This window comes from Gavia stellata, chromosome 12 (genome assembly GCF_030936135.1).
Source record: "Gavia stellata isolate bGavSte3 chromosome 12, bGavSte3.hap2, whole genome shotgun sequence".
In the NCBI taxonomy this organism is placed as follows: domain Eukaryota; kingdom Metazoa; phylum Chordata; class Aves; order Gaviiformes; family Gaviidae; genus Gavia; species Gavia stellata.
Genome location: NC_082605.1, coordinates 10,122,289 through 10,149,583, shown reverse-complemented (window position 1 = coordinate 10,149,583; position 27,295 = coordinate 10,122,289). Strand labels below are relative to the sequence as shown.

At 35.8% G+C, this 27,295-nt stretch overlaps 2 protein-coding genes across 2 annotated transcripts in view; one reads left to right on the top strand and one right to left on the bottom strand.

Annotated features, from left to right (window-relative positions):
* CACNA2D3 (calcium voltage-gated channel auxiliary subunit alpha2delta 3) overlaps nt 1-27,295 on the bottom strand; it is a 463,311-nt gene that overhangs the window by 48,910 nt on the left and 387,106 nt on the right. The gene's annotated exons all lie outside the window — the stretch shown is intronic.
* Nucleotides 21,693-27,002, top strand: LRTM1 (leucine rich repeats and transmembrane domains 1). The gene is made up of 3 exons (XM_009812474.2): nt 21,693-21,714; nt 23,149-23,745; nt 26,584-27,002. The coding sequence occupies exons 1-3, from the start codon at nt 21,708-21,710 to the stop codon at nt 27,000-27,002; spliced, it is 1,023 nt and encodes a 340-aa protein (XP_009810776.2). The 5' UTR covers nt 21,693-21,707.

Genomic DNA, 27,295 nt, shown 5'->3' with positions numbered 1-27,295 from the left:
AGATAGACAGATAGGTGCCTTGCTGAATCAAGGCCCAGATTCCAGCCTAAGACTCCAACCTGCAAAGAATGTCATCTTTTGCAGACTTCAGGTGGAATCAATAGCTTTCTGATCATGGAGGATCAGACTCCTTTTCCAAAAGATACAGAATGAACCAGCTTTCTGAGCAATAAAACATGGTACCAAAAGGAAACTGGAGTGAGAAATAGTTGTCTTTACTCTGCACTGGAAAAATGTAAATTCTTAAATCTGTGTTGCAAATCTTTAAATGTTTCTGAGCTCTCTCAGTTTAAAGGTAACCTGACAGAACCTAGTGGAGTCAACCACACTTCTCAGCTGGGTCACAGCTGTAAGCCAGTACGCATTTTCCTCCAGGGAACAAAAGAATTAAGATATATAGACCCATGGAGCTGCATCTTTCCCCAAGTGATTTTATAACAGCATCTTCTGGCTAATCTGTTTTGAATGGCTGTTCCTGAAAAAATGGATTTTCAAAACTGTTTAGATTTTGAAAGATGCAGAATTTCAGAAGTATTTACGCAGAGTTGCTATTAACTCCTACTGATTTCTATGGTTCCAGAACCAAGCAGGTCCCTAATCTGTTCAGCTATTTCTATAAACCTCTAAAATGCTTGTCTCCATCTCTAGACTCTCAGGTGCCTTACAAAATCTGTTCCTTGCTCATTCATAAAAACTAAGAACTTCACCCACCTATACTTACTATAGAGTACCTCTCCACAAAGAATCTCAAAATACTCACTAAATGTACTTAAGTCTTAATATTCTTACTTTATTGCTGGGAAAATGATGCATAAAGGAAATTAATACCAGAGTTCACACAAAGATGTGATATGGAGAGTCACAATAGCAGGTTTTAGAATAAAACACACATCTGTGCTCTCCAAAGCCTTGTTCTATCAGTTAGAAATACTGCTGCTCCTAACAGGCGCAGAGGAGCGGACTGTGGTTAGGTATTGTTCATTTAAAGTCCTGATAAGGTCGACCCTTTGGAGCTTGCACTCTTATTAGGGACACCACCACCCAGAGCACAGAAGCAGTTGCCAAAAATTGAGAAGATTATCAAGTTCATTATCCTGATGACATAGAAGAACAGAGTTGTTATCAAACATCAGTTTAAGGTTTAAACCTGTAAGAAACATTTATTAAGCTTTAAAGGATGATGACAAAGATCTACTCCACTATGTTTATAGAAGTTCACCCATTTGTGCTTATATATCCAACACATATAGCATCTATCCAAGACCTATAGTATATCTAAACTGCAAAATACCAGTACAGATCAATAACAGGGATATTAGAATACAAAATATTCCATTATATATCAGTGATAAGTCTCCGTAATTTAGAGATTATTTGATCTGCCATGGCTGGCCTGTTGAAAATACCTGGCAAAGCAACTTTTGATTAAATGTAATTTTTGTTCTTGTAAGCTATTAACAGAAGTGTAATAAACATTAAGGATCAACTGAAACTATTGTTCTCCCATACTGAAGTTGTACATATATACGAATTTGAGCAGGACGTTGGACTACATGACCTCAGGGGATCCCTCCCAATCTTACAGAGAAGTGCTAAATATATAGCCTAGAATCTTCCTTAAATAAAAAGAAAGTGAATATGTACTGAAGGTTTTCTAGTGGCCAGTATAAATTACTTACCACATGAGAGAGAATCTGAAACAGTAACAAGGTAATTATGACAAAGCTCATCTCTAAAAGATTCCATGTGCACATTTTAATGAGTTCCACAATGGAATGCTGTAGTATAAAGACAATTGAAATAGTGGGACTAATTTCTATGAGAAGTAGAGCACCCCTCTTCGTGAAGATGAGAGGAGGCAGCTGCAGTTTTGTTTATTAGCTCTATGAATTTTGATGCTTTCTTGGACAGGCTGTGAGGGGAACTAAAAGATAATGAGAAATACTGGGCTTGCACCCACTCGAGCAGATTCCCATGATTTCAGCAGTAGCGTAGTTTGTGTAGAAACTGAAGGCCCAGGCTCTACCAAGTTAGTTACTGTCTTCCTCACTTTTTCAAAAAAGAGTCCATTTATTTCTCTACCTAACTTTAAAAGAGCTGCATTGCTAATCTCTGAGGTACAATACCATTGAAGGAAGTAAAACAGAAATGCATCTTAAACTTAGTCTACTCTGGTAAAGGTAATACAATGTTATAACAGCAACGTTTTAAGTATAACACACAACAGATTACATATTTCTCTTGTGAAGCATTTCCTCAGTTAGAGTTCTGTAATCCTTTTACATCGTATTAAATAATGAAGTGCTACATGATGGTTGGATCCCTATCTATGGTTGGACTCGATGATCTTAAGGGTCTTTTCCAACCTAAATGATTCTATGATCTGTACCTGTGTCACAGGATAGGAGGAGAAATTTTAGAGCCAATACATTCATCTGAGCAATCCCTAGTCCTTCAGCATTTCAGAACTTCAGAATGAAATATCTGTGCTCCAAGCTACTTTATATGTAAATTTGTGTTTGATAAACTGGCTACACGTGGGGAAAAAGGTAAAAAGGGAAACTTGAGAATTATATTTCCCATGACACCAATTCCTTGTTTAGCCTCCTGGGTGTAACAGCTACCACAGAGGTTTGAGAAAAGAAGTGTAATTGAACTAAAATTTTTCTAAATATTGTTCAGCAAGGTATCCAGATAGTACCCACATTTTTAATTAAAAAACAAAACACGAACAACAAAAACTATAATCGATCTTCACATTGAATACCCATTTTAAAGTACATTATAAAGTATTCTCCAACATTTGTAGGCTTGGTTCAATCAAAATGGCCAAAGGATACAAATTCTTTTTCTTCAGCCAGGAAAAAAATGAGTAAAGATGAGGAGAAAAGGTTTTGTCTTCACTGCTGCCTTTCCTTTGTAATGTCACTAAGGAGGGTGGGCTGGAGCTAGAGGTACACAGGAGAGCAACGAATGTGAGCTGATGGAGTGGTATTAAGGCTCTTTCTCCATGTAATATAAAATATGTCATTTCAAATGAATATTGCAAATCCAACTTTTTGTTTCAATCATATTAGCAAATTTACTTAGGTGATTCCAATAAATATCTTTAATGCTGCCAATGGAAAACAGTTATTAACTCCCTTTGTTTAATAAAGTGGCTGCTATTCTGCAGTGCATACCCTATGAAATAACAGATGGTTGAGAATGACAAAGTTAAATTCTTGGCTCAGTGATAATTATTGTTAAATAAGTAATTTCTTTATTGATTCCATTGATTCCATGGCAGAGAGTAATATTTCTCTGTTTTAGTGGAATGCTTTGAGGATAGAAATATTGGGAAGTGCTCAACTGCTACAGAGCTCAGGGCTGCTTAGTATCAAGGCAAACATGAAGGAAAACAAATAACTACTCAGAATAGATGAGGATTGCTTGTGTTCATTTCAAGATCTCCATGGTTAAGCAAATGGACAGAAAGATAAGGAAAGCCTTCCTCAACAAATTACTTCTGTGCACAGAATTACAGAGAGCTACAGAATTACAGAGATCTTAGGCTCTAAGTAAAAAGAATCATCTCCTACTTAAAATGCAAGAGGAAAATAGATTAGACTGATTTATTTCAGGCAGGAGAGGAGCTGAATCTCCCTATAAACCTGGCAGAGGGATTCCAAATACGTAATTAAGGAAAGAGTAGTAAAAGCTAAAAGGATTTCCATTCTGTGAAATATCTGTAGAACACTACACTATATAAAAGCACTAGATCAGCAAGGTTAGAAAAATATCTTAAAGTCTCCATTCCCTTTTCCCACAGAATACAGCATAGACTAAGATTCTTTCTCATACACAAAAGACGTTCAATGTTTTTAGGACATTTGGGCCTCCTATTTCTGATGGAATTATCTTAAATGAGGTTTAACTTGGCTTCAAAATAAGAAATCTTGGAGACAGATTTGTAGCGGGATTATTTTTTTTAATCTATATTGCCTTTGTATATTAAGCTTAGACTCCTTAAGATTCCCTTCTTTCTGCTTACTCATATTACTTCTTATTACTATCTTTTAAAATATCTAATAACTAAATGTGAAACATTCCAGAACACCTTTAACTACTTAAAGAAGTTGATTGCACTTCTTTTGTTTATACTCTAAATCTATCTCAGTTCAAAATCTGTCTTCAGTTTTTAGCTCAGCCAAAGAATGAGACACTGAATGTTACACCCCAACACATAATATTGAGAAATAAACACCATAACTGCCAAAAAGTACCTCTAGTACAGATTAATGGAAGACTCCCACCAGCAAAGATGATGCCCTTAAAATTACTTATAAAACATATGCATTATGTACTGTAATCAAAAAGAAAATGTACAGATTTTTTTCCCCTCAATTCCAAGAAGACTTAGCTAATAAATTAGACGTATTCCAACAGGCATTCTCTTACAGTAATATAGTTACGCTGCAGTATCATCCAACATAGCTATATTCCCAGTGATAGTCATTCTTTCATCACATGCAGGATATATAAAAAATATGAATGAGCATTCACCAAATGTACACTTCCCAGACTGCTTCTAATCCCACTTGCAGTTTACTTGCACAGTAAAATGCAATTTCACCCTTCCAAACTTCACACTTCATTTGGTTTCCTTCTTGATCTCAGTGATCTTTTCCATTCTACCCGTACCTTCGTCTTCTCACCCCAGCCCATTTTCTTCAGTTCCTCTTTTCAAACAGACGATCCCTAGAATGTTCTTTTAACATGAAAAAATATTAGTTCTATTATCCATAAGGTCTGAAGCTGATTCAGACACCCAACATAAAAAATTTCAGCTTAACAGTTTAAATCTGGCTATTTTTGAATACACTGAAAACGAGGTTATGATCGGAAGTGTTGGGCAACCTCAATACTTGGTGGTGATATCTTCATAATGAACTGTTACAAGTAGCCTGTGATAAAAGAGTAAAATTGACAAAAAGCTGGGCCAAACTATTGAGTAGTTGTGCACTTTCTTCTGGTTTTCTTATAATAAAGCATAGTTCCTACCCTGGCAAAAATAAAGTATCAGTTATGCATTTGGGTAAGATACTACTATTATTCATAAACTGTCCTCTGCAATGTGTTGTTTTGTTGTTTGGGGGTTTTTTAATATATTTTATTATTTAACTCAATGAAGATTTCTAATGTTCTTTACAACTTTTCTTGTAGCTTCTCCAACATGAAACCTTCTTGCCTAACCCCCCAATGTGTCTATTACATATTTAGGTACCCTTACATTTATTTTAATATTTTACAATTATTTTAATATTAAATCCATTTGAAAACCATGTAAATGTGCACCTACCCTTTTCACCTTAAATTTGAGCTACAGTGCCTCATTAACATTTACAGACTAATTTTTCCAAAAACAAGTCTTTTATTAACCTACATACAATGTAAACTACAAAAAATCTCAAAGTGCAAATTATCACATAGTTTTGGATTCCAGACAATATTCAGGAAAAAATTCTGTATTATTACGGGTATCTTACCTTTATCTTTTTATCATCAAATAAGTGGAATGACTGCACATACACTTGTAAATCCTATATAATTATCAGGTTTTTATGGGAGACAGTTTTCATATGTCGTAATATGTCATAAGATTTTAGCAGCACAAAGAATACTTCCTTCCTTTGTCAGAGCTATGCAGAGGATGCAACATGTAAATGAGTGAATTCTTCTTAAATGGACAATGGGAAGTTGAAGTTCTGCCCCTTTACTCAGGGACCTCAAACCTGCTATTTTCTTCCAGGTTTTTAGAATTAGTGGTGGAAGCAGTTGTCGGATGGAAACTCCCAATATACAGGGAAGGCAGTGGCAACTGGTATTTCCTGGAGGCCAAGCTCAAGCAGAAAGGGAGGAGATATTGGGAACTTGATGTGAGGCCAAGCTGAAAGGGGAGCAGGATGATGATTGCTGGGAGGCCGAAGTTCATCCAAACTCAAACCACGAGGGAAAGCTGAAGGGCTTGGTCTGCAGCCAACCCCTGACAAACTGAACTGCGGAGGGCAGTCTGTGAACATCATCATAAACCAGACTCCCTTTCACTCCCTGACACATATCTTCCTTCTAGAGGACTAATGAAGTAGCAGCAGGAGCAGGAGGAAACACAAAAAGGATATAAATTGAGTGAAAACATAAAAAAATATAGATGCTGTTGACTGAAAGTCCATTGCCTTTTCAGAAGGCTTCACTGAGGAGCTTGAAGGAAAACAAGTTATCTGTAAATTCTCATTCAGACAGTTACACTGTATTTCAAACTTTACAAGATAGTAGCTGATGTACTGCCAACATTCTAACAAAGGGCTCCCACAGAAATATACTCATTTACCCCATGATAAACTTTGTGTACCAGGAGCACAGCTCAAGGGAGCTACTTGGGAATCCATTTCTAATTTTAAAAAAAAAACCCAAACACAAAAAAGCCCAAGGAAAAAAACCCCTCCCATAAGCCTGGAGGGAGGTAACCACTTGGCATGCAAAATTACACTAAGTTCACTTGGCTGGAAAGATATATACCTTCTTCCTGAGAAATACAAGGAGTACATTGATAGTATAAAATAGTGGTTTAGACTGCACAATTTGAAGGAGGTGAGGCGGGGCATGGTTAAGCCCTGTCTGGTGTCTAGAGTATCCTCCATGTGACTTTCAGAAAATACCTGACACTTACTGACACCTGGTTCATTCCATTACCAAAAAAGAGATAAATAAATAAATAAATAAATAAAAAAACCAAACACCTGGGTTGGGTAATATTATTAGCCTCAGGAATGCTTCAGTAGCATGCAGAGGGAAGGCCAGCGCCATCATAAAGAAAACTGCTGGTGGCAGATTTTTTCTAAGGAGTTCCTATGAGCCTTCAGCTTTCTTCCAACATCCCCCTGCACGGCCACTAGTCTGACAAATATTTCTGAATTCTGATGGTACAGGAAGCATGTGAAGACTGAAATCTGACCACAGTAACACTAAAATAATGAAGCTGTGATGGTATTTTAATAACTCCCTACCCATTTTATAGTTTTATAGGGTTTTCTTGCTCATTTTTTGGTAATATTCAAGTACATCCCATGACTGAAACAAAAAATAAGAACAGTATGTATTTGTAAGCACATTTATACATCTTAAGGGAGGATCCACGACTTGTCAAGTTCTCAAAAAAAGCTTTACTTCTTACAGCTGAGGTCCTAGTTTAGAGTAGCTTAGCCAGTATACCTTTCACATCAGCCAAAAGGCTGTGGTTGCAAGTTTGCAATTAATGAACCCTAAGAGGCTCAAAGTTCAGACAAACATCCAGAAATTAGGATATTTATCTGAACTCTTGGAGACTGTGACCAGATTCTCTTAGGAGATGTCAAGCTTTCTGCTTCCGCTTGTAGCTAAAATACAACACATTCAAACCTTGATAGTATTTTCTTTTTTTCAGATTTCATCCTGGCTACTACCTAATTGTGTTGACAAAAAAAGTCCGTATCTACATATCTCAGCATTGTGAGAAAGGCTAATTTCAGAAATGAGCAAAGCATCTATTGCTCGTATTTCCAAAGAGGTTTATCCCTCCCAAACTGAAATCCTATCATAGCAGAATGGCTACAAGTTGTCCTACTGCCAGGCACAGAATACTTTGGATGAGACATTAAAGGTAAATATTACGGCATCCACTGCAAAATGAACTCACGAGGTCTCTGTCCAGTTTCTCCCATGTCAGTTCAATGCCTTCTATCCTACCGTTGACCTAGAAGCCAAGACATGGAAATTCTACTGCTACCAATCTTGGCACGGAGGGGAAAGACTTACAGAATTCAACTTTTCCCACCTCCAGAACACACTGACTACCAATTGCTTGCTCTATCCAGTTATTATCATGGGTACTTGCATGCATACAAGGTCTGTAAATATACAAAATCTCATTAGTCAAACCAGATTTAGGACGCTGAGTGAGAAAACACCAATATTTTATCAAATCACATCATTTGGAAATGTCTTGGATCTCTTATTGACTGAGTTATAATAATAATAGTGACATTCTCTACAAACTGCTTGTGCTATATTGTGATTAGCAAATTACTTCGAATTACTAAAAATACAAGTAATATTATTTGAAGTCAAATAATACATCAGAAATACCTCATCATGAATACAAGTCTCCAGCCTTTCAACACCATAGCAATTGGATGTTTTATAAGTCAAATATTTACTGTAATGTTCCAGAAGACTTTTCATGTTTTTATTTTTCTAAAATCACTACTTTATTTAACCATTTTTTTGCTGTTTAACCACATGGTGGTAACCCATAGTTTTAGAAAGGTACAAAAAAAATGTATGTGCCCAAAAGACTCAGTGTGCACATTTTTATGTGCTTGAAATAGACTTGAGTAGTTCCATAGTATTCTGTAGTTGCAAATACAAAGAAAATAGCGCTGGTGGATTTGCAACCCTCCTGATTTACGTTTGTATCTTTTACTGAATAATTTTAAAAGACAGTAATAGCAAAAGATACAGACATTATACTTTTCCATGAACAGTATTAAATGCAAAAGCAGCTTTGTTTGCCTGTTTTTTCATTTTGGATCAAAAATGCTTTTCTATTGAATCTCTGTGTAGAAAAGAACACAGCTGCCTATTTGCTCAACAAAAATAGGAGCTAGTATTTGAGCTATAAACTAGCATTCTTGGAATATCCTGAACTAGAGATTTAAACCATGTCAGGAATGGAAAGTAATCTTAGATTAATAACACTGAAAGGTTTTCCAGTATGCTGAAATGTAAGTTTTCTTCTTTTTCATATTCTCCTACTTTGTATGTGTAAAATAAAAGAAATACCATCTTTCAAGATTTATTCAGTATATTACATATAAACATCTCACTTGAAAGTTTATTCAGTTTCTAAAACCATGGATTAACATTGGCCATAATATGAACATTGTCACATTTACTTTATTTCATGAGAAAATGTTATTGCCGCCATTTTGAAACAACCCCGTCAAGAAATGTTAATTATACTTCTTAGGAATAAGCTATATTGGGGAAACTGATTTCTCTTTTGCTTTATCTAACCTGAAGTTGTTCAAGTGTGCAAAATAGCTAATGTGCATCCAACAGGTCAAGCATTGAGGGATAGAATGATAGCTTTCTATTTTACTTGTCTAATTACCACATTTCAGGAAAAATAACAAATTAACATCTTCAGAATTGCTACATAAGCCTAAATACTCTTCAGCAGAAATGTCTGCTTAGGTCTGATCTTGTGAGTATTCATGAATTGAGAGAGGTCTTCATATTGCTGAAAATTAGCCAAGAGCTTTTTTGGCTCATTAGACAAAGTTGAAATGACCTCCTTAATGCCACAAAATACAAAGAGCAATCTGTTGACTAATTTATGGCCCAATACATAATTAATAAATGTTTTTAATGGATATTTCAAGAAAAAAAACAAAGAAAGAAGGCTTTTAAAAAAGTTGAGACTGATAAAATTAAAAGGCACTTTTAAAACTTCGTAATAAAATGTCATCATTGCCTGAGATCTGTGTGCCAAGATATCATCATAGGTGAACTTCTCTGGGTGAGTTACTAACTTCTGGAAATAGTGTAAGTGCTGACATGACTTCCACAATAGAAGTACAAATGTACTATAATTACATCACATAAACCGTTATCCAGATGGCTTCAACAAGTAGTATATCACAATTTATATCCTAATGATTAGTAGGCTGTCAATACAGCAGTAAAGCATATTTTAGAAGTATAAATTAGTAATTTTTGAGGGAAATCAGTATCATGGATACCAGCTGTAATCCTCTTTAATGGAATAGCTTTGAAATGAATCAGGAAGGCTTGCTGAAAGGTAGCTGTCTTTGATAATCCATTAAACTAAGGATTTATCATACTAAATAGCTTCTATTTCTACCAAGTTGTAAGATAGGTGCAAATTCAGCTGGGGCTTCTGCCTGAAACTTGTTGAGCACTGCTAGTGCTCACTGAAGTCTGTGAGAGTTAAGCGATGCCCAGCATATGATAAGAATACTTAGCACCTTCCAGAAGGGAGCTCTGGAGAGTACAAAAAGTCCTCAAATCTCCACTCAAAAAAAGGACTTTTGGCAAGAATTTTCAGAAATTATGTTGTCGTATAAAGGCAAACCTAGTACTGACTTACAAAGAAAGTTAGCCTTCCAAAGGCCAGATTTTTATAGCTGTTATGCATATATCAAAGGTAGACTATACTGATGGCATTTCCAGAAGCACTAATTTCACACTGCAATTGGTAAACATTAGGTTGTTATTGTAAAGTCTCTACTGTATTCCTAGGCATCAAAATAACTTTAAAATACCACTTTCCAAACTGCAGGCATTTCTAAATGACAAAGGTTCTCTTGGAAATCTTGCTATAACACATTTTCTAAAACAGATTTCATTTTCTAATAGGGTCAATTCAATCAACTCTGCATTTTACTGCTATTTTACAAACAAGGATGCCAGAATCTTTTTCAGAATTAAATCTTCTCAACATGTCTGTAAGGGAAGCAAAGATTATCTTCTCCTTTCTTTCAGAGTACAGAACTGATATGCCCGACCCTAAGGGAAAAGCCCTTCTCTCTTTTATTAAAAAAAGGAAATCACACACACACATTAGAGATGCAGTAAGCTATAACCAACTTCAATAAAGTATATTTAAACAGATTTATTTTAAGTTCTGATCTTTGTGGTACAACTGACCACAGAAGGAAAAACAGAACTTTCCCTGCTTTATTCCCTGCTTTTACGTGCAGTTAGAAAGCATCTATAAGGATGGAAGACTAGGACTTCTGCATGTAGAGATACTTGTATGCTGTGCTGACTTCATGACTAAGACTCTTTTTCATTTAATTCAATCAGATTAGATTGTGGTACTGATTATGATCATATCCACAAATCAGCATTTTAACCGAGTTTCCATGGAAACTCTATATGCCCCTGTTTTCTTTTTAGACAAGGCTATGCCTGTTTAACAAGTTTGCCGAGGACAACATGTTTTGTTTAAGTTACATTAACTGGAGCCAATACTTCCTAATTACATTACCAGAAGAAACATTTACAGCAGTACTTTTACCATGGGAAACCCTCCATCATTCAGCCCATCTTAATCTCTGAAAACCAGGAAACATCAGCATTGCCATTGCTTAAAATGCGTTAACTGGTCTTATATCTATAAAATAATATTTTTATTAAATGACAACATTGGTCCTGTTTTACAATCTTCATATATAAGGACATTATCCCATGGTATCTGGATTTCTGTGAAACTTCCATCAGAGAACATCTGCCTATGAAGACAGGGTGGTCCAGTGGCTAAAGCACTGAACTGGAGTTAGAAGGCTTAGGGTCTGTTCCTTGCTTTGCTGTTTAACTGTTGTGCAACAGTGACCAAATCACCTTACTTTTCTGTGCTCCATTTCCCCGTTTGTGAAATGGGAGGAAGGATACTTCACATTCTATGAGAAGTGATTTGAATTTTATGAATGAAAGCAGTAATAGTTAAGTATTCTTACAATCATATGTTATAGATTAGGGTGCAATGTGGAAACAGGCATGCCAACTTGCATGAAGAAGTCTTGGGTGAGAAAAATATGGCAGGATTTGATCTTTAAAACTGTAAGACAGAATGGGAAACCGTTTATCCACAAGCAAAGGTCACTCTTCCAAAAACACTGGACCTACTGTTTTATAAAAAGTTAGAAAATAAGAATCTTTTCAAAGTGCATCCTCATCAATTTTTAGGCTACATCTACAAATAGCAGAAATAGCCTGTAGCATTTTTTTTTAATCTCCCAAATGGTATACTTTTTAAAAATCACATGGTGGGTGTATGCTAACTCTAATAAGAAGGTGATCACAAACAAAAGAGGGTGGTTTCTTATTTGTGGTTCCAGAGAAAAGCTTGAAAGTCTGAATCCTAAAAGTCTGAAAAAAGATACAATACAACAAATACTTTTTTTCCAGATTATGACTTTAAGTTCCAATTTACAGATTTGACAGCTTTGCTGGTAGAAATAAAGGACGTCCACTCATAAATGTTTTCCTTCTTCTAAAGGCTAACATTGCCTACTTGAGTCTTCTCTCTTATTGTCTCTTACCTTCAGTGGAGAAGCAGCGTATTGATTAGAAGACTTATTTTTGTCCACCACAATTATTTTTCATCCTAATTTACCTTAATTTTCAATCTTAAAGATACTATATGAATAGCAATAAAAATCAAACAGCTACTCTTTCAGAAGTGATTTTTTTTTTTCACCTGTTTAGCCTCACAACTCTAGAAATGTAGGTCTGACAGGTGCCCTCATCTGTCCAGAAAGTTTTGAATCTTTGAGTGGTCAATTTTGTTCACCGTTTCATACTATTCTTATTCCGAAAAACAGAAAGGTTGTACCATACTCACACTTGCAGTTCAAATGGTATGTTGATGAAAGGGTACAAATTACATTTCACCTTATCTCTGCTGAGTTCAATGAAAGATTTCACTAAGATTTTAGGAGAACTAAGCCCAAAGTCTTAATTAGAGATATTTAAAGCTGCAAGACATGCCTTAGCAAAAGTACTGTGACACTACAATGAAGAGGATTGCAGAGAAATGTTTTTTTTAGTTTTGTAGTGTAAATCTGCACTGTGCTATGATGCAACTGAGATGTTCTGCGTGACTGATTTCAGCCAAGTTCCATTCAAACGAAGTATTACAGAGAATCAAGCATTACGCAACTGTTTCAGATAAATTGGTGTCTACTTATTTCTCAAAACAGTTTTCACATTTTCAATTTAAGAAAGTCTGCGGAACTGTTCTTCTAAAATAGGTATCCCTTAACTCCAAAGCTAAGAAAGCAACAGTATGTAAAAGTATGACCAGCTGATGGCATACAGTAGAGTAGACAAAGTGTTTAGTTTCCATGGAAAAGTCTGTATTACAGCTCCTTTCAGTTGCACGAAATACAAATGTTCACTTAAGTGCCTATGTTTGGAACATGACATCTCCAAATCATCATGAACTACAAATTACAGAGAGAGGTCTCTGCTCTTTCTTCTTTCTAAAGGGTTTATAGAAAGGAAGCTTGTAGCAGTAACTAATGAAAACCTGTTTAAGATCTTACTGACACTGAAAAACAGAGGTATGGAAATTATTAGCTCACTAAACTAGGCACATGATGCATAACTTCAGCTTCTAAAAGCAGTTAGCCTACTTCTCTCAATGAGTACTTTAAGAAACAGAGAAGCCAGTAGTACTATTCTTTGAACTCATCTATTCTAACTCTGCTGAAACACAGAGATGGAGAGAAAATGGACACTCAGCAACGTACTGTCATTTTGAAAAGGGAAAAGGATAAAAAGTCTCAGCCAAAACATGAGTAACTAAGGTCAGCCCTGCCATTATGTTCCAAAATAACATACTGTAGAAGGGAATGAAAGCAAATAAAGAAGATCAAAATACACCCTTTTTGACCAAGACAGCTATAGCTATATGGACAGAGGAAGCTCAACTAGGTTAGGAACTTTTGAGATCATGCCCTAAATTAAATAGTATTAAAATAGAAATGCCATTGGATAAAAAGGGATTGTATTAAATGATAATATGTATTACGTGTATACTTTAGCATCACTCAGTGGTGATGAAGCAGAATTCAGTATAAACATTGAAGACAAAAAGATGAGATCAACATTTAAATGTTGTCTGAACTTTAGGGCTAATAATCTACTTTTATACAGTATTTTTTCTTCATACTTGCCCACAGGCATTGCAACTGTTGTTGTAAATTTGTTATCCTCTCAACTAATACACATGTTTGACCCAGAAAGTTCATCCTTCAGCATCTTAGAGGACAGTAAAACAGAAATCAGTTAAAAGCTTGCAGATAACTTTGGTTAGTACATACAAAAACTAGGCATCACTCAGTATTATAGCTGTCAGGACTTCATCATTTATGCCAATCTTACTACAACATCTTCCTTTTAAGCAGACAGCATGACAGCTATTTGGTGTGATCCTCCTAACAGTAGTATTAAACCTCAGTAAACAATTGTCCTTTTTACTTAGTCAAGAAAAGGCAAATATTATACACTGCAGATACTTTATAAATTGTAATCAATACTGAAAAAAACATATTCTATTAATGAGAAAATAAAACATAGAATGAGGGCCTTTGGTGATTTTCAGCATGAAAATAGGAAACCAAAACAGACATACAGAAGAACATATAGTCAAAACAGACAAGATAATAATGAACAGGTAAAAAAGAGTGTAAGAATAGTGAAAACATGATGTTCCTTAAAGATGTCAATCTTTAGTGTCCTTTAGTTGCCATTAGGTTATGCCAGTCAAGTTGCTTCATTACTGCTGGTATAAACTGCACACCTATATAAACAGGGTTTTCTTAAAGCTTCTTTTTATATTTCATAGCTACAGGTTTGGGTTTGTTTGGGTTTTGGTTTTGTGGTTTTTTTTTTTCTTTATTTAAACACCTATTGTTTTACTCCAGCATAAATTTCCTCCCAGGGTATCTGAAATCCTTAATCATCATCCCAGTATTTCTCTCCCACATTACACTTTTAGAATAAAGTTCCATGACTTTTAAGAGTTATGCTTACGTCAGAGGGATCAAGAGGTTTAAATTTCAGTACCTATTAAAGGAATTTAATTATCCAATGAGTTCCATTTGGATACACTGTTACTGTTCTTTGCTAATCTATACCAGATTTTTCAGTATTGTAATTCTCATTAATAAAATTCCCTCTGAAAGAGTTTTTTCTTTTTTTTCCTTTTTTTTTTTTTTTTTTAAGAAAAAAGACCTCTCAGTGGCCTATTTTACAAATTCTGAACAGAAACATCATTATCCTTTACGCTAGCTAAGTTTCCCAAAACATTCTGTGGAGAAAAAGGTATTTTAAAAACACACTTGTTGTTTAAAACCTGCATACAGGTTAAATATGGGGGGGGTGGGGGGGGGGTGGGGGGGGCAGGGGGAAAGGGTCACAGCATGCCATGTGATCTCTAGGATGTTGTCTTATACAGCGGACTTTTAGTGCCTGCTGCTGTAGCAGTTAAAGCAGTAGGGATGACACAGAAATCCAGAGAGAACAAAGAAACAAAAAAAGCAGCAAACTGTGTACTGCCTTGTAAAACTTACCTGCTATTGAAATGAAGAACAGCAGCAGCAAGTATAGGTATCTGGCTCATTCTTGTTCATTGGAGTTGTATGGAAGAAGTTTACAATATCCTTACTCCACTTGTGAAATGGTCCCATAAGCAATGAACATTGACATTCCAGGTTCTATTAATCTATCATATTCAGAAGTCTGCTAGTTACAACTGCTACATACAAGTACTGAAGAGGGTTACCATGCATGTTATAAAGTAGTTGGCAGATGGTGCATCACACTTCACCTGCTGCAAGACAAGTAAGGTTCTTTCAGGAGTTACAGGCTTCAAGCTTTTCTCTTGTAAAGAAACTCCATCAAAGAGAGATACTTCATCAAAGCTTGAATCCAAAGCTACTGAGCACATTGGTCCTGATCCAATAGAATACTTAAGTATATGCTGATGTTTAAATCCACTAAAATTATCTATTTAATATTTATCAGCTGCATAATTTTAATGTCAGGCTATTTAATACCTTGCTTAAATTAATGAAAAAAAATTCCCATGGCTATTTCCAAAGTGTTGAAAGAATTATTTGACTTTTTACTATGGCAAATGTCATCCCTGCTTCTGCAAGTTCTCTTGTTCAAGTGACTACTAGGGCAAAGAGAAAAAGAGTCCTTTTGAGCCTGTAAATACAGGAGTTCCCAATATTCAACAGTGAGTTTTACTTAACCTACTATGATTTGCCTTAAAAGCACAAAAGGAATTAATGAAGTATGAGTTCTATTTTGTAGCACAGTTGGTAAGCAGCAGTTTAAGAAACATTTACTGCACTTTACAATCTTTCTTCGTACACTGAGAACGTTTCAAAACCCTTTTACGGGAACCTGTTCAAGAAAAATCCTTCCAATTCTTAAAAGAACTGGCCTAGTAAATCAATCATTCAGGATGCACAGGAAATTTATATTTTGTTCTTAAGTTTGAGTCCCGGGTGAACTGTGACTATGAATAGAAAATCTTATTAAATATAAAAATAAGAAAACAAAAACATTAAGTAAAAGCTTAGAAAATAATTTTGTCTTCAGTGTAGAATGAATAAGCTATTTAGAATGATAGTGAGTAATCTCAATTTTAACATGTTTAAGAGCAGACAAAAAGCATCTAAAATGTCAAGGTAAAACAAAATGTACACTTGTCCTTGTTTTTACATCTATTTTTCTGGGTCCTGTTTTTATTCCTTTCATTTCTGTTAGTTTTATGTCAAGCAATGTATTTTTCTCTTTACAATAACAGCAAAATGAATTCGTTAATTAACTCTAATTATACTGGAGATACATTTTATCTATGGATGCTCAGCATGTATAACAGGTGGCTGTCATTAGTCAGGAAATGATTGAAAATTGAATCTGCCCCCCGCCCCCGTCCCCGGCTACTATTTGTGAAAGAACAAATATTCTGCTGACACATAATCTGCCCCTTGCTGCAACTTATCTAACTTGCAATTAAGGTAAAGAAGCCCAGAATCTCTATTCCCTGTGCCTCTCCTCATTCTGACGGCCTTGCATCCTTTCTAATAAATATTCTACCTACCAAAGCATACTGTAAGGCTGGTGCTTGAGCATTTTCCAAGTAATCCCTTCTCACCTTCACATATTTCTGCTCATTTAGTCATGGGAAAAGGAGTACAAGCCAAACCAACTCCTAACTACATTATATTAGAGTCATAATATCACAACAAATTGCTGACTGATCTACCTAATGGATGGAAAGTCATGCATCACTTTAGTGGAGCAAAAAACTGAAAAAACCAGCAGTCAAAGGACTGACCCAAACAGCTGTCTACAGATTACCAGCAAAGACTTGGATATGAATGTTAGAAGAATTTTCCAGTCCAAACCAGAAGAGTGGTCTGGGGATGAATAGAGTTCTGAGCTAAACTGAGAAGGTGCTCAGAGAGGCAGCCCCAATGATATCACCTGACACAGCAGCACCCACCTTACCAGCTTGCAGCTTGCTGCAACTAGCAGGCTGTAAGTCTGCCCAGCTATCCCTTCCCCCACTGTAAATTTCCACCTGGAATCCAGTATGTTCCAGTTCATCTAGTCCACTATTACATCTCATACACTGGCCTCTTCTAGAGGTGTCAGAGGAAGGTGTAAAAATTCCCATAAATGATAATTACGGAAAAAAAACCTGCCCACAGGGAAAGGTTTTTCTCTATAACTCGTGTTATTAGTGGTTGATTAAAGCCCTTAAGAGTGAAAGTTTATATCCCTTCTAAACGATTTTTTGCCCCATGAGGTAACTATGGCTCCAGATTATATATGACTCTTACTAATCTTTTGGCCCAAGGATAACTTTCAACAATGTGTTTCATAGATTAATTATGCATTAAATAAACAAGTACCAGATGTATCTAAGTAAGGCAAAACAAGCCACTGAAAAGGAAACTGGGCTCTTCCCCTCAAAGTCAGAGATCCAAAATACAAAATCACAACTGCCTGCCTGTTTCCTCATTTCTAGAATTACAAAATATGGTTTCTCACCTCAAAGAAATACCACCAAACAATTCACAACAACGGCCAAGGACAGACATGAACAATGGTTTAGACATCATGGTGCCTCCTTATGCTGTGTGATAACCAAGATTCAGTGTTATTAAACTCTAGCTGGTATTACTCTCCCCTTATCCTGCCTAAGCAATAAGATGTCTGGAGAAATCCATGCACACACCTCTTCTGGAAAATATGGCCAGCTTTTTAAGGTATAAATCTTCCTCAAGACAAATTTGGTTTGACCCATTGGCTTATACTTCTCTTGTGAAAGGTAGGCAGAAGTAGGATCCAGGGCCTTCCTCTGATTTTTGTCAACTTTTGAAAAGCTAGTACCCTGTCGGGCACAATTTGAGAGGGTCCTGAGAGTCCAAGGACTGCCTTCGTAGAAAGAAAAGCATGAGGGATTCAAGGGTTTCTTATGTCCTGTCATCTTTCTTTGCACAGCATTCTGACTCATAGCTGGGAAAGGATAAGATCTTTCTCCATGATGCAGTACTGTATTTTTTTAAGTGCCAGTTAAAGGGAGAGACTTTTAACAACAGAAGTATAGGCTGTTTTGCTAAGAAATACGAATTATTTTTTGTCCCGAACCAAAATGAAGAGGGGTCTGCATTGCCCAGAGTTGCATTTAGGGTCTTCAGCTTAGCCGTTTTACGAATCTGGAGACACATTAGTAAGGAGAAAGTGCATGCCATTTCCCTGTAAGTGTGGCAGTTTTAATACCTTCCCATTCAAAAGCATAAGGAAAATAAATCTAATAAAGAGAATGTATAGGAATTGCCTGCTGTGGTCTTAGGAACATTTTTTTATATAATCATGTCTGCCTGGACTCAATATACAATGCAATGGAATCCGAATGCTGTAGCTTTTAAATATTTGAAATATTTAAATTGTTTCCTTTCTGCTAGAGTTTAATTAACATAATGTTCTTCTGCAAAAGAGATGATTCTTACACATACTACTCCTTTAAAGCAGATGGCAGTAACTGCTGCAACAAAGTGTTTGCTGGCAAAGCAAACACTGAACTGCCCCCACCAGCCAAGAAGGACAGGATATTAGTTCTTTGGGCTGTCTTGCTATTTGCAATGGGAAACATATCTTGTTACAACAAGGCATAAGTTAATTTAAGCAGTCACAATAACACAGTTGCTGTACCACATCAGACAACTGAAAAGAATCCTGCTGGTTATTCAAAAGGCCAGAAGTAGAGTAGATTTCATGGTTATTCTGTTTCTGGCAAATCTCTACCTGTGTCACAACTATAATTTTCACCACATCAGACTTCTCTGTCATAACCAAAGTATTATTACTAATAAATGGGAATAGGACATGGATTATAGGTTGGGGAAACTTCTGTTTACAAAACATGTGCATTCAGAGTTCTCAATATAAGGAAAAAATAGCCACATCTACACGAAAAGCAAATCAACAGATTTAATCATATGTTTCCAAATCTGAACTCGGCATGAAGATTGAAAAAAAAGTAATAACTTCTTATACCACAATTCAGAGTACATAAAACAACTTCTGCATTATTGTTGGAACTGAACCTCCCACAGTGCTTAACTTTCAGTGACCTTGCCCTACAAACATCTCTTTAATATGGCACGTGCTAAAAATAATACAATTATAGTAGCAAAGACTTACCTAAAATAAGAGAGGCAGTTAAGAGCCATTCTTTAAGCCCTCTGTTAGATGACACAAACTGCTGTGGGAGCTTGCAAGCCCACCTGGTCAGCAAACATCAGTTAAGAAGGAAAAACAACTTAAAAAAGTAACCCTTTGAATTCATGAGCCAAAATAAAATTTTAAATACCAAAGAGAATTTAGAAGTGTGAAAAAGTATTATACCAGAAAACAATAACGTAATATAATCAAAAGTCATGAAAAGGGCTATCATTGATACAAGGGATGAGTTATTGCAAGGACAGAGGGGATGTCATCTCAAGCAACAAGTACCTGACCTAAATTTGTTCTTCAAAAGTGCAAAGCAGAGTATCTACAGCTAGCAAGGCTACAACTTCTAAGGGCAATGATATTTTATAATAGCCCTTTTTACATGTAGTTCTGTCTTCATTAAAATGATTCACTGGTACTATTTAAGATAGGTCTGCTTATATGTTTGTATATGTATGCACATACATGGGTTGGGAAAGGAAATAGGAAATAAATGTATTGTGCAACAAAGGTTAGAGAAGCTTCTTGATTTAACCTGACATTCATTTAAAATACATTACAGCTGATCTTTAAGCTTATCTGCCTCTCCCTTTGTAAAGCTGGAGTTATTTAGTTATTTACCTGACTATGGTACCAGGGAATCTACATCTACAGTATTCCTCTACACTACATTCATCAAGAGTGTCAAGGACAGTATGCCATTTGTAGCAATAATCCTAGTATCCTCAAGACGAACAGTCATGTTTACTTTACAGAATGTCAGTTGTTCTACATTCTCCTTCACTGCTCAGCAGTATTCATTGTTCCTTTGGGTACCTTGACTGCTGTCAAAAAAAATTCAGTAAAGCATACAATAACAACAGTTACAGCTCTCTCCTGTGAATGAGGGTGGCAGAGATCTTAACAGAGACTTTCAGTAACCAAAAGGTAGCTATGGAAAAGATAGGGTTACTTTCTTCACAAAGATGCGTGGTGAGAGGACAAGAGGTGATGGACACAAGCTGCTTCAAGGAAAACTCTGTCTGGATGTAAGACAAAATTATTAATGCTGATAACAGTTACACATTGGAGTAGATTGCCCAAAGAAGTGATGGAATCTCCCTTGCTGGAAATATCCAAGTCTCAGCTTGTTAGGGCCCTGGATAATCTCTTGTAAGACCCTGCTTTCAACAGCAGTTTGGACCTGATGGTCTCACTTTTCTATGATTCCTTCCATAGCATTGCCTATAGCATATAAATTTTGCCCTGGAAAGTGAGCTTTGTGTGAATTTGAACCCAAGAAAGCTATTTTACGTATAAGAATAAGTCTGAAAGCTTTTGATTGCACAACTTCCCTCTCCATAGGACAGCTAACAGATGGAGTGATCATATGGCCTCGAAAGACTATTTTATATACCAGATCTCTCATTCCTTTAAACACCTTCGAGTTCCTTCATAGTCACAAGTCATTAATCCTTTCATTGTTGTAGATGGTACAGTATGAATGTGTTATACGGAAGAAGTAACAAAGAGACAAGTCAAGGCACCATGTGAACACACTAAGTACAATTTTAATATCATCTGCCATTTCTGTCCAATACCTTTGAAAATAAATAAATTTGTTCAGTATTCTTGGTGACCATACCAGCATGTATGCCATTTTTATGGAAGGAGCCACCAGTCCTGTGTCCCCGTGCAAGAAAATCCTCTCAGCACAACTAATGGATGTCAGATGAATAAGCTTAGAAGAGCAAACAAGTGCACTGTCAAAAGCATGTCATCAACCCACAGGCCTATTCATAGTGATATTATACACTCCACTGCCTCCAGTCACAGCCCAGGATAATCAGAATTCTTGTTCAGAGTCAACCGATCTTCCAAAAATTAACACAGCATAGCTAATAATCCACCAGAATTCAGAAACTATACAGGATTTTAAAAGGCAGCTTTATTTTTGTGCCTCGTATTTGAGGCAGATTAAATAAATCAAAAAGGCAAGGCTATCAGGTCATTATCTGTACATTCCAGCTGCCCAGTTAGAGTTGACAGACACTCTTTGCGTGGCCTGTTGACTGATTAAGAGGCACAGTAAGTCTCTGAGAGTCATATATGGACGGGGAGGGTGGGGAGGGAGATTGTGATAAAGAAAAAATCAAAGGCTGATTGAGTAACTCACTAGAAATAGTTGCATTTCTACACAAGCAACAGATACCATCTAAAAAAAAAAAAACAAACCCACAGAAAGCAAACTGGATGAGCACATTACAGATTTGAAGTGAGAATCAGAACAAAGTGTTTGTTACTGTTTTACGTCAGAAAACTGGACTGAATCTTGCAAGGTGAAGAACAAGCAAAGCAGAATGGAAGGTGAGATATTGAAGCATTCAGATTAATAATAAAATTTTTCTATTCTCTAAGCATTTCCTTACCAAGCAGTGTTTATTTTAACTAAATTGGAAGCTGTGTCTCAGTTTCTGAAGCTAACTGTTGCAGTTATAATGAACTGAAAGTATTGCTTAATTTGCTTGCAAGAATGCCGAACTCTTTCAAGTGAATTCTACAATGTAGAACTTAGCATTGCAGAAGATTATGTATAATTAATATAAATACAATTTCATTTTTGACTGAAAATTAATGAGTAGTTTGTGACAAACTGTAGACTCAAAATAAAACTTTCATTTATACATTTGTCATATTCAATGTTATAATCATACAGTTATTCCTTTAATATGGTATTCCCTGTTACTAAATTAATGTTTGATCTCTGTAAGTCAATAAACAGTATGTCCTTTAATTTCTTAAGGTTTCAAGTATTAACTAACTAAAATGTTTTTCATTTTGAAATCGTAAATAGTAAAAATTATTTAAGGCATCTCAAAAACAATGTTACAAAAGGATTCATTATTCTGACTTTCTTTAGTCAAAGAAAATCTCATTATTCAACATCATCCGATAATTTTTTTTAATTTCATGCTGTGCATATGAACATAACTTTAAGTGGCATCTTGTTTTCAAAGTAAGATCATTAGCAAGATAAGAAAGGTAAAAACTGTTATTTTTTCAGTTAAAAATGACCTGAACATCAGGGTGCAGAAGATAATTATAAATACTAAATATTACTAAGTACTCCTGTCAACTCATTTATCTTTTTAACAGCTTCTTGACAAATGTTTGCTGATTGTGTAGAAACTTATATCTATGGGAAGTACAGCTGGCATTCAGATAAAGGAATTAAAGCAATAAGTATAAACATAGATATTTTAAAGAAAAAAACTTACAGAATCTGGATTGCTGAAAAAGTACTGTAAACTGTTTTTATAGCAATGTCTTTGAAGCTTGTTATTTTTTTGATGGCACATTAACTTAATTTTTTTAGGTAGTACAACTAGTAAAAACACAGAAAAATAAAAGTTCTGCTTGCAATTCTTCTGGCACAAGATGGCTCAAAGTTGTTACTACTACAGAAAAACATTCCAATTTAATAATTTTAGAAACTGTCGCATTCCCTTCAAACATCACTGCTCTGCTGATGGCAAAACCTCCTGAAAATAATTTCTACTGAAGATGAAGCCATGGGAAGTACTTCATTTTAAGACCATGGAAGCACTAACTTCATTCTGCATTATAAAAGTACTTCAATACTATCCGTAATTTACTAATGTATTGTAAAAGAAATGAACTCTCTTTATGCTGTCTACATTAATGTTTATTATGGAGCTGTATATCTTTTGCCCATGTTAATGGCGTGTATATTGCCAAGACTAAATTTTAATTTTAAATCTTCTTTCACTTGTAATACAGGTAACTGGCTTTTGGTTTTGAGTGTCGTCTTGTTAATGTATGCAGCTCATGGATGTCCCAACAAATGCCTATGCTATACAGCTTCAAAGACTGCAGACTGCAAGAATAGAGGATTTACTGAAATTCCTGCCCGTTTACCTCCTGAAATTCAGATACTACAGTTGCAGAATAATCGTATCTGGAGAATCAACCAAAATGCATTCACTGGAACACCGTTGCTCAAAATCTTAGACTTGTCTAATAATTCGCTCTCAAGTTTGGCACCAGGTGCTTTCCAAAAATTACGGTATCTACAGGTTCTAAACCTGACCAGAAATTTGATTCATTATATAGAAAACAAGACTTTCAGTTTCCTCCCACACCTAAAAGAACTGGACTTGTCATCCAACAGCATTATACGTTTGCCTGAGACTTTTGGAAACAGCACAGGGAATATAACATTGCTCTCTGTGAAGCATAACAAACTTCAGAAAATGGAGAGAGTTCTGCTGGAGTCACTTCCGAACCTGAAAGTGGTTCTTTTCAAAGATAATCTCTGGCAATGTAATTGTAATGTCTTTGGCCTGAAACTGTGGCTGGAGAGCTTTTTATACAGGGGTAAGCAATTCTTCTCGTTACATACAATGCACACGAGAACACTTAACCGGCATCTAACTGATCTTCACCACTATGGCTTAACAATTCACCCCACACCCTAGATCATCCCCTCAAATAAGCACACTAAAAAATATTCGTATGTGTAGGTCAGAATATAGGTGTTTCATAAATACAGGTGGCAAACTAGAATCATAGAGGAACTTTATATTAGCACAAAGAGAGAAAGTATACACACGCAGTCATATAGTATGTACAGATACATTACGGAAATACATCTGTGTAGTGTGTGCATGCATATATATCCATATATCTCTCTATATAACAAGTATACTTGTGCACATACACTTGCTTTAATTCTACCAATATATTTTTGCTAGAAACCAACCTACTGTTTAAAAGCTTTTTACCTGATGCGTGAGGGTAAACATCAAGACAGATATCAATACTGATTTAACTTTAGAGAACTCAGGATTCTGATTCCTCTATAAATTATCACTTAGTAGCTCTTTAATATTTTAAGAATACTTTACCTGAAAATGTATGTTACACCTTGGACAAGTTTACTCTTGCCTAGTATTTCTTCCTAATTTTTTGTCAACCAGAAGAGGTACTAAATTCATTGACAATTTCCTGACAGAAATGTGTAATGCCATCGCATAGGGAAAAGTGAATTTTATAAATAAAAGTAGCCTCATATTTTGGTCATACCTGCTTTTAAATAGATTCATGAGTTATGCTGTAGAAAAGAGAATATGATTTAATTCTAAAGGAATTAAGTATTAAAAGACGTTAATTTCTTTCTCCCAGAAGGTATGTTCAGACTCTGAGAATTCAGAACAGCAGGGCAACTTGCTTTTCTCCAGGCGCTTGCACGTGATCAAACTAGTGATTACCTATGGAAGTGACATGGAGCATGTTGCAACACAGTGCATGTGAAGATGGTCCGTGTTGCCTGTCACTGAATGGGCTGCCATTTTCAGGCATCAGAACTCTACAGGCCAGCTGGAAAACTGTACTGGCTATGCAAGGACACAACTAATACAGGAATAGTCTCTGGGTGAGGTAAAGCCACTGCCAGAAGCAACCTTTTAGAAAAGACAAAAGGCTAAACTCCTCTTAGGGTTACAATCTTAATATTTTGGAATGGTAAAATACTACATTATCCCAGGGCTTTAGTTGTATTATGCTGGAACCATTCCCTACAACAACTTTCAGCAGGGGTTCTGACTTCAATGTGCAGAAGAATGTAAGGATCCAAGATAAACATATCAGATTATTTTAATTACTCTGCCAGCTGCATAAGTATTGTAATTTGTTTCAAAAACCAACATTGTTTAGAAATTCAGTGCCCTTCCATCTTTCTGAAGATTGCACAGATTACTTAAATGAAGTGATATGGAACTTACAAATTCATTTTAGCAACAAGTTTTAAAGGAAGCCCAAATACTATGTTCCCTTCAATGTTTATATTTCCCTAAAATTACTTGTGTGAATCACATGAATAAAAATTAGTTACATTGCACATTAATCTTTCCCATTAATTATATTGTATACTTATGATAAAATAGTACTGTGGCTCTACAGATATTTCTTGCAAGTCCTAACAAAACATTGCCAGAGATGGAACATTGTCCGAATTTAAAAGTATTGACTGTTGTGTCCAATATAACTCTAAAGGATTTCAGTATTTTTAGCTGAATCCAGCTCAGGCAATTGACATTTGATGCATACTCATAAACAACTACAGAGAATGCTTCAGTTCAGGTGGGACTCCAGTCTTCCATTCCAAGCACACATATTTAGTTACTTAAAACCATAGAAGGATCACAGTTGCAGGATTTGGAGTTTTATCTATATCCACATTCAAACTAACACATTGGAGGTGTCTGGAATCACGCTTTGGGTTTGGCTATTAAAGACCAAAAGACAAGGATGAAAATTTCTATGCCTGGCTTTAGCTGAAAGGTGGATTATTTTGGATAGAGAAGAGGAAGAAACTCAGTTGATTTGATTAGTTATTTTTTTAAAATACATAAACATTTTTTTTGGCCTTGTTGACTCGTTGACACACTACACCCCTAATGCCGTGGTGTGTGGACTAATTAGAAACCTGAAGGCTATGCTCGGCATGTGTTCCTCTACATGCTGAGGAATAACTGTGTGATTTACCAGGACTGAGGCTTCCTACTTTACTTCCTGTTATACTATAAACATCCTTTGGGAGACAGCAGAAGCTCACTCTAAGCAATCATGAAATTTACCATTTGACCAGGGTAATAGCTTGATTAATCTTAACTCCTTTAGATCTCTGTACCTTTTCTTACCATGAGCCTTGCTTCAAAAAATTGCTCACGTGTACATAACAACTTTCTCTTTGCTTCATTACAGTTAGCGTATGATATCAGAACAATAACTATTTCATGGAATATTTCAAGCAAGTGGGAAATCTTTACTAAGTATATTGTTTCCATTTCTCTTTATAAAAAGAAGTAATGGTATGAATTTGAATAGAATGAATTTGCCGTTAACAATACCTCTTTGTTTTCATCTATGACTTAGTTCTTTTATACCGCTGTTGTTTTTTACTTTTACATCCATAAAATCATAGATAACAATTCCTGATTAATTGCTTCTTACAAATACTCTCTTCTATGAGTGTTAAAGTCTAATAATCTCATCATTGATCTAACTGGAAAAAGATCTGAAAGATACAGTTACAAATCTTAGAACGTATGAAGTCAAAGCTGCTGATGAATTTACTTCAGGTTTCTGTTAATTTTACATTAAGATAATTCAGAAACCACCAAATCTTAAGACCATAAATCTGTTTTTTTTCAGGAGGAATAAGTGATGGCATTATCTGCTCAACACCAGGGATTCGGAAGGGAAAGGACCTCCTCAAAGTTCCCTATGAGCTGTTTGGGGCATGCCCTCTAACAACAGCTCACGTTCATCTGGCTAGCATCCACCACCATAGCTTTGAGCACAGAAGTTCTCCGAAGCATGCTCATCACAATGAACACGGGGAAAACAGCCGTTCAAACTGTGAACCCAAACCAAAGCCAAGGCCTGTTAGTTTGCGTCATGCAATTGCCACTGTGGTAATAACTGGAGTTGTCTGTGGAATTGTGTGTCTAATGATGTTGGCAGCTGCTGTTTATGGTTGTGCCTATGCTGCAATTACTGCTAAATACCACAGAGAACATTTGGCCCCGGTCAGACACCATGGGACTCCTGAGGAAAAAGACCCAATATGATAGTTTCTTGGCTTGAATTACTTCTGTCTTTGGTTTCTTAAAAATAAAGCCCTCACTTCAGTTAAAAAGCCTGGAATCTAAATAGGATTGATTTAATAGTAATCACTGCTTTTTTTATTTTTTTTGCTTTTTCACATTACTATTTAAAATGTAAATATATATGTTCTTTGGAATATATATTAAGACTTTATATAGAAGAATGTAAGTTTGTTTATATTTTGTCTATGTATATTCTGAAGCCACTATTTAAGGCTGAGTGTTTGAGATAATGAAATCTTGATGTAGCCACTTTA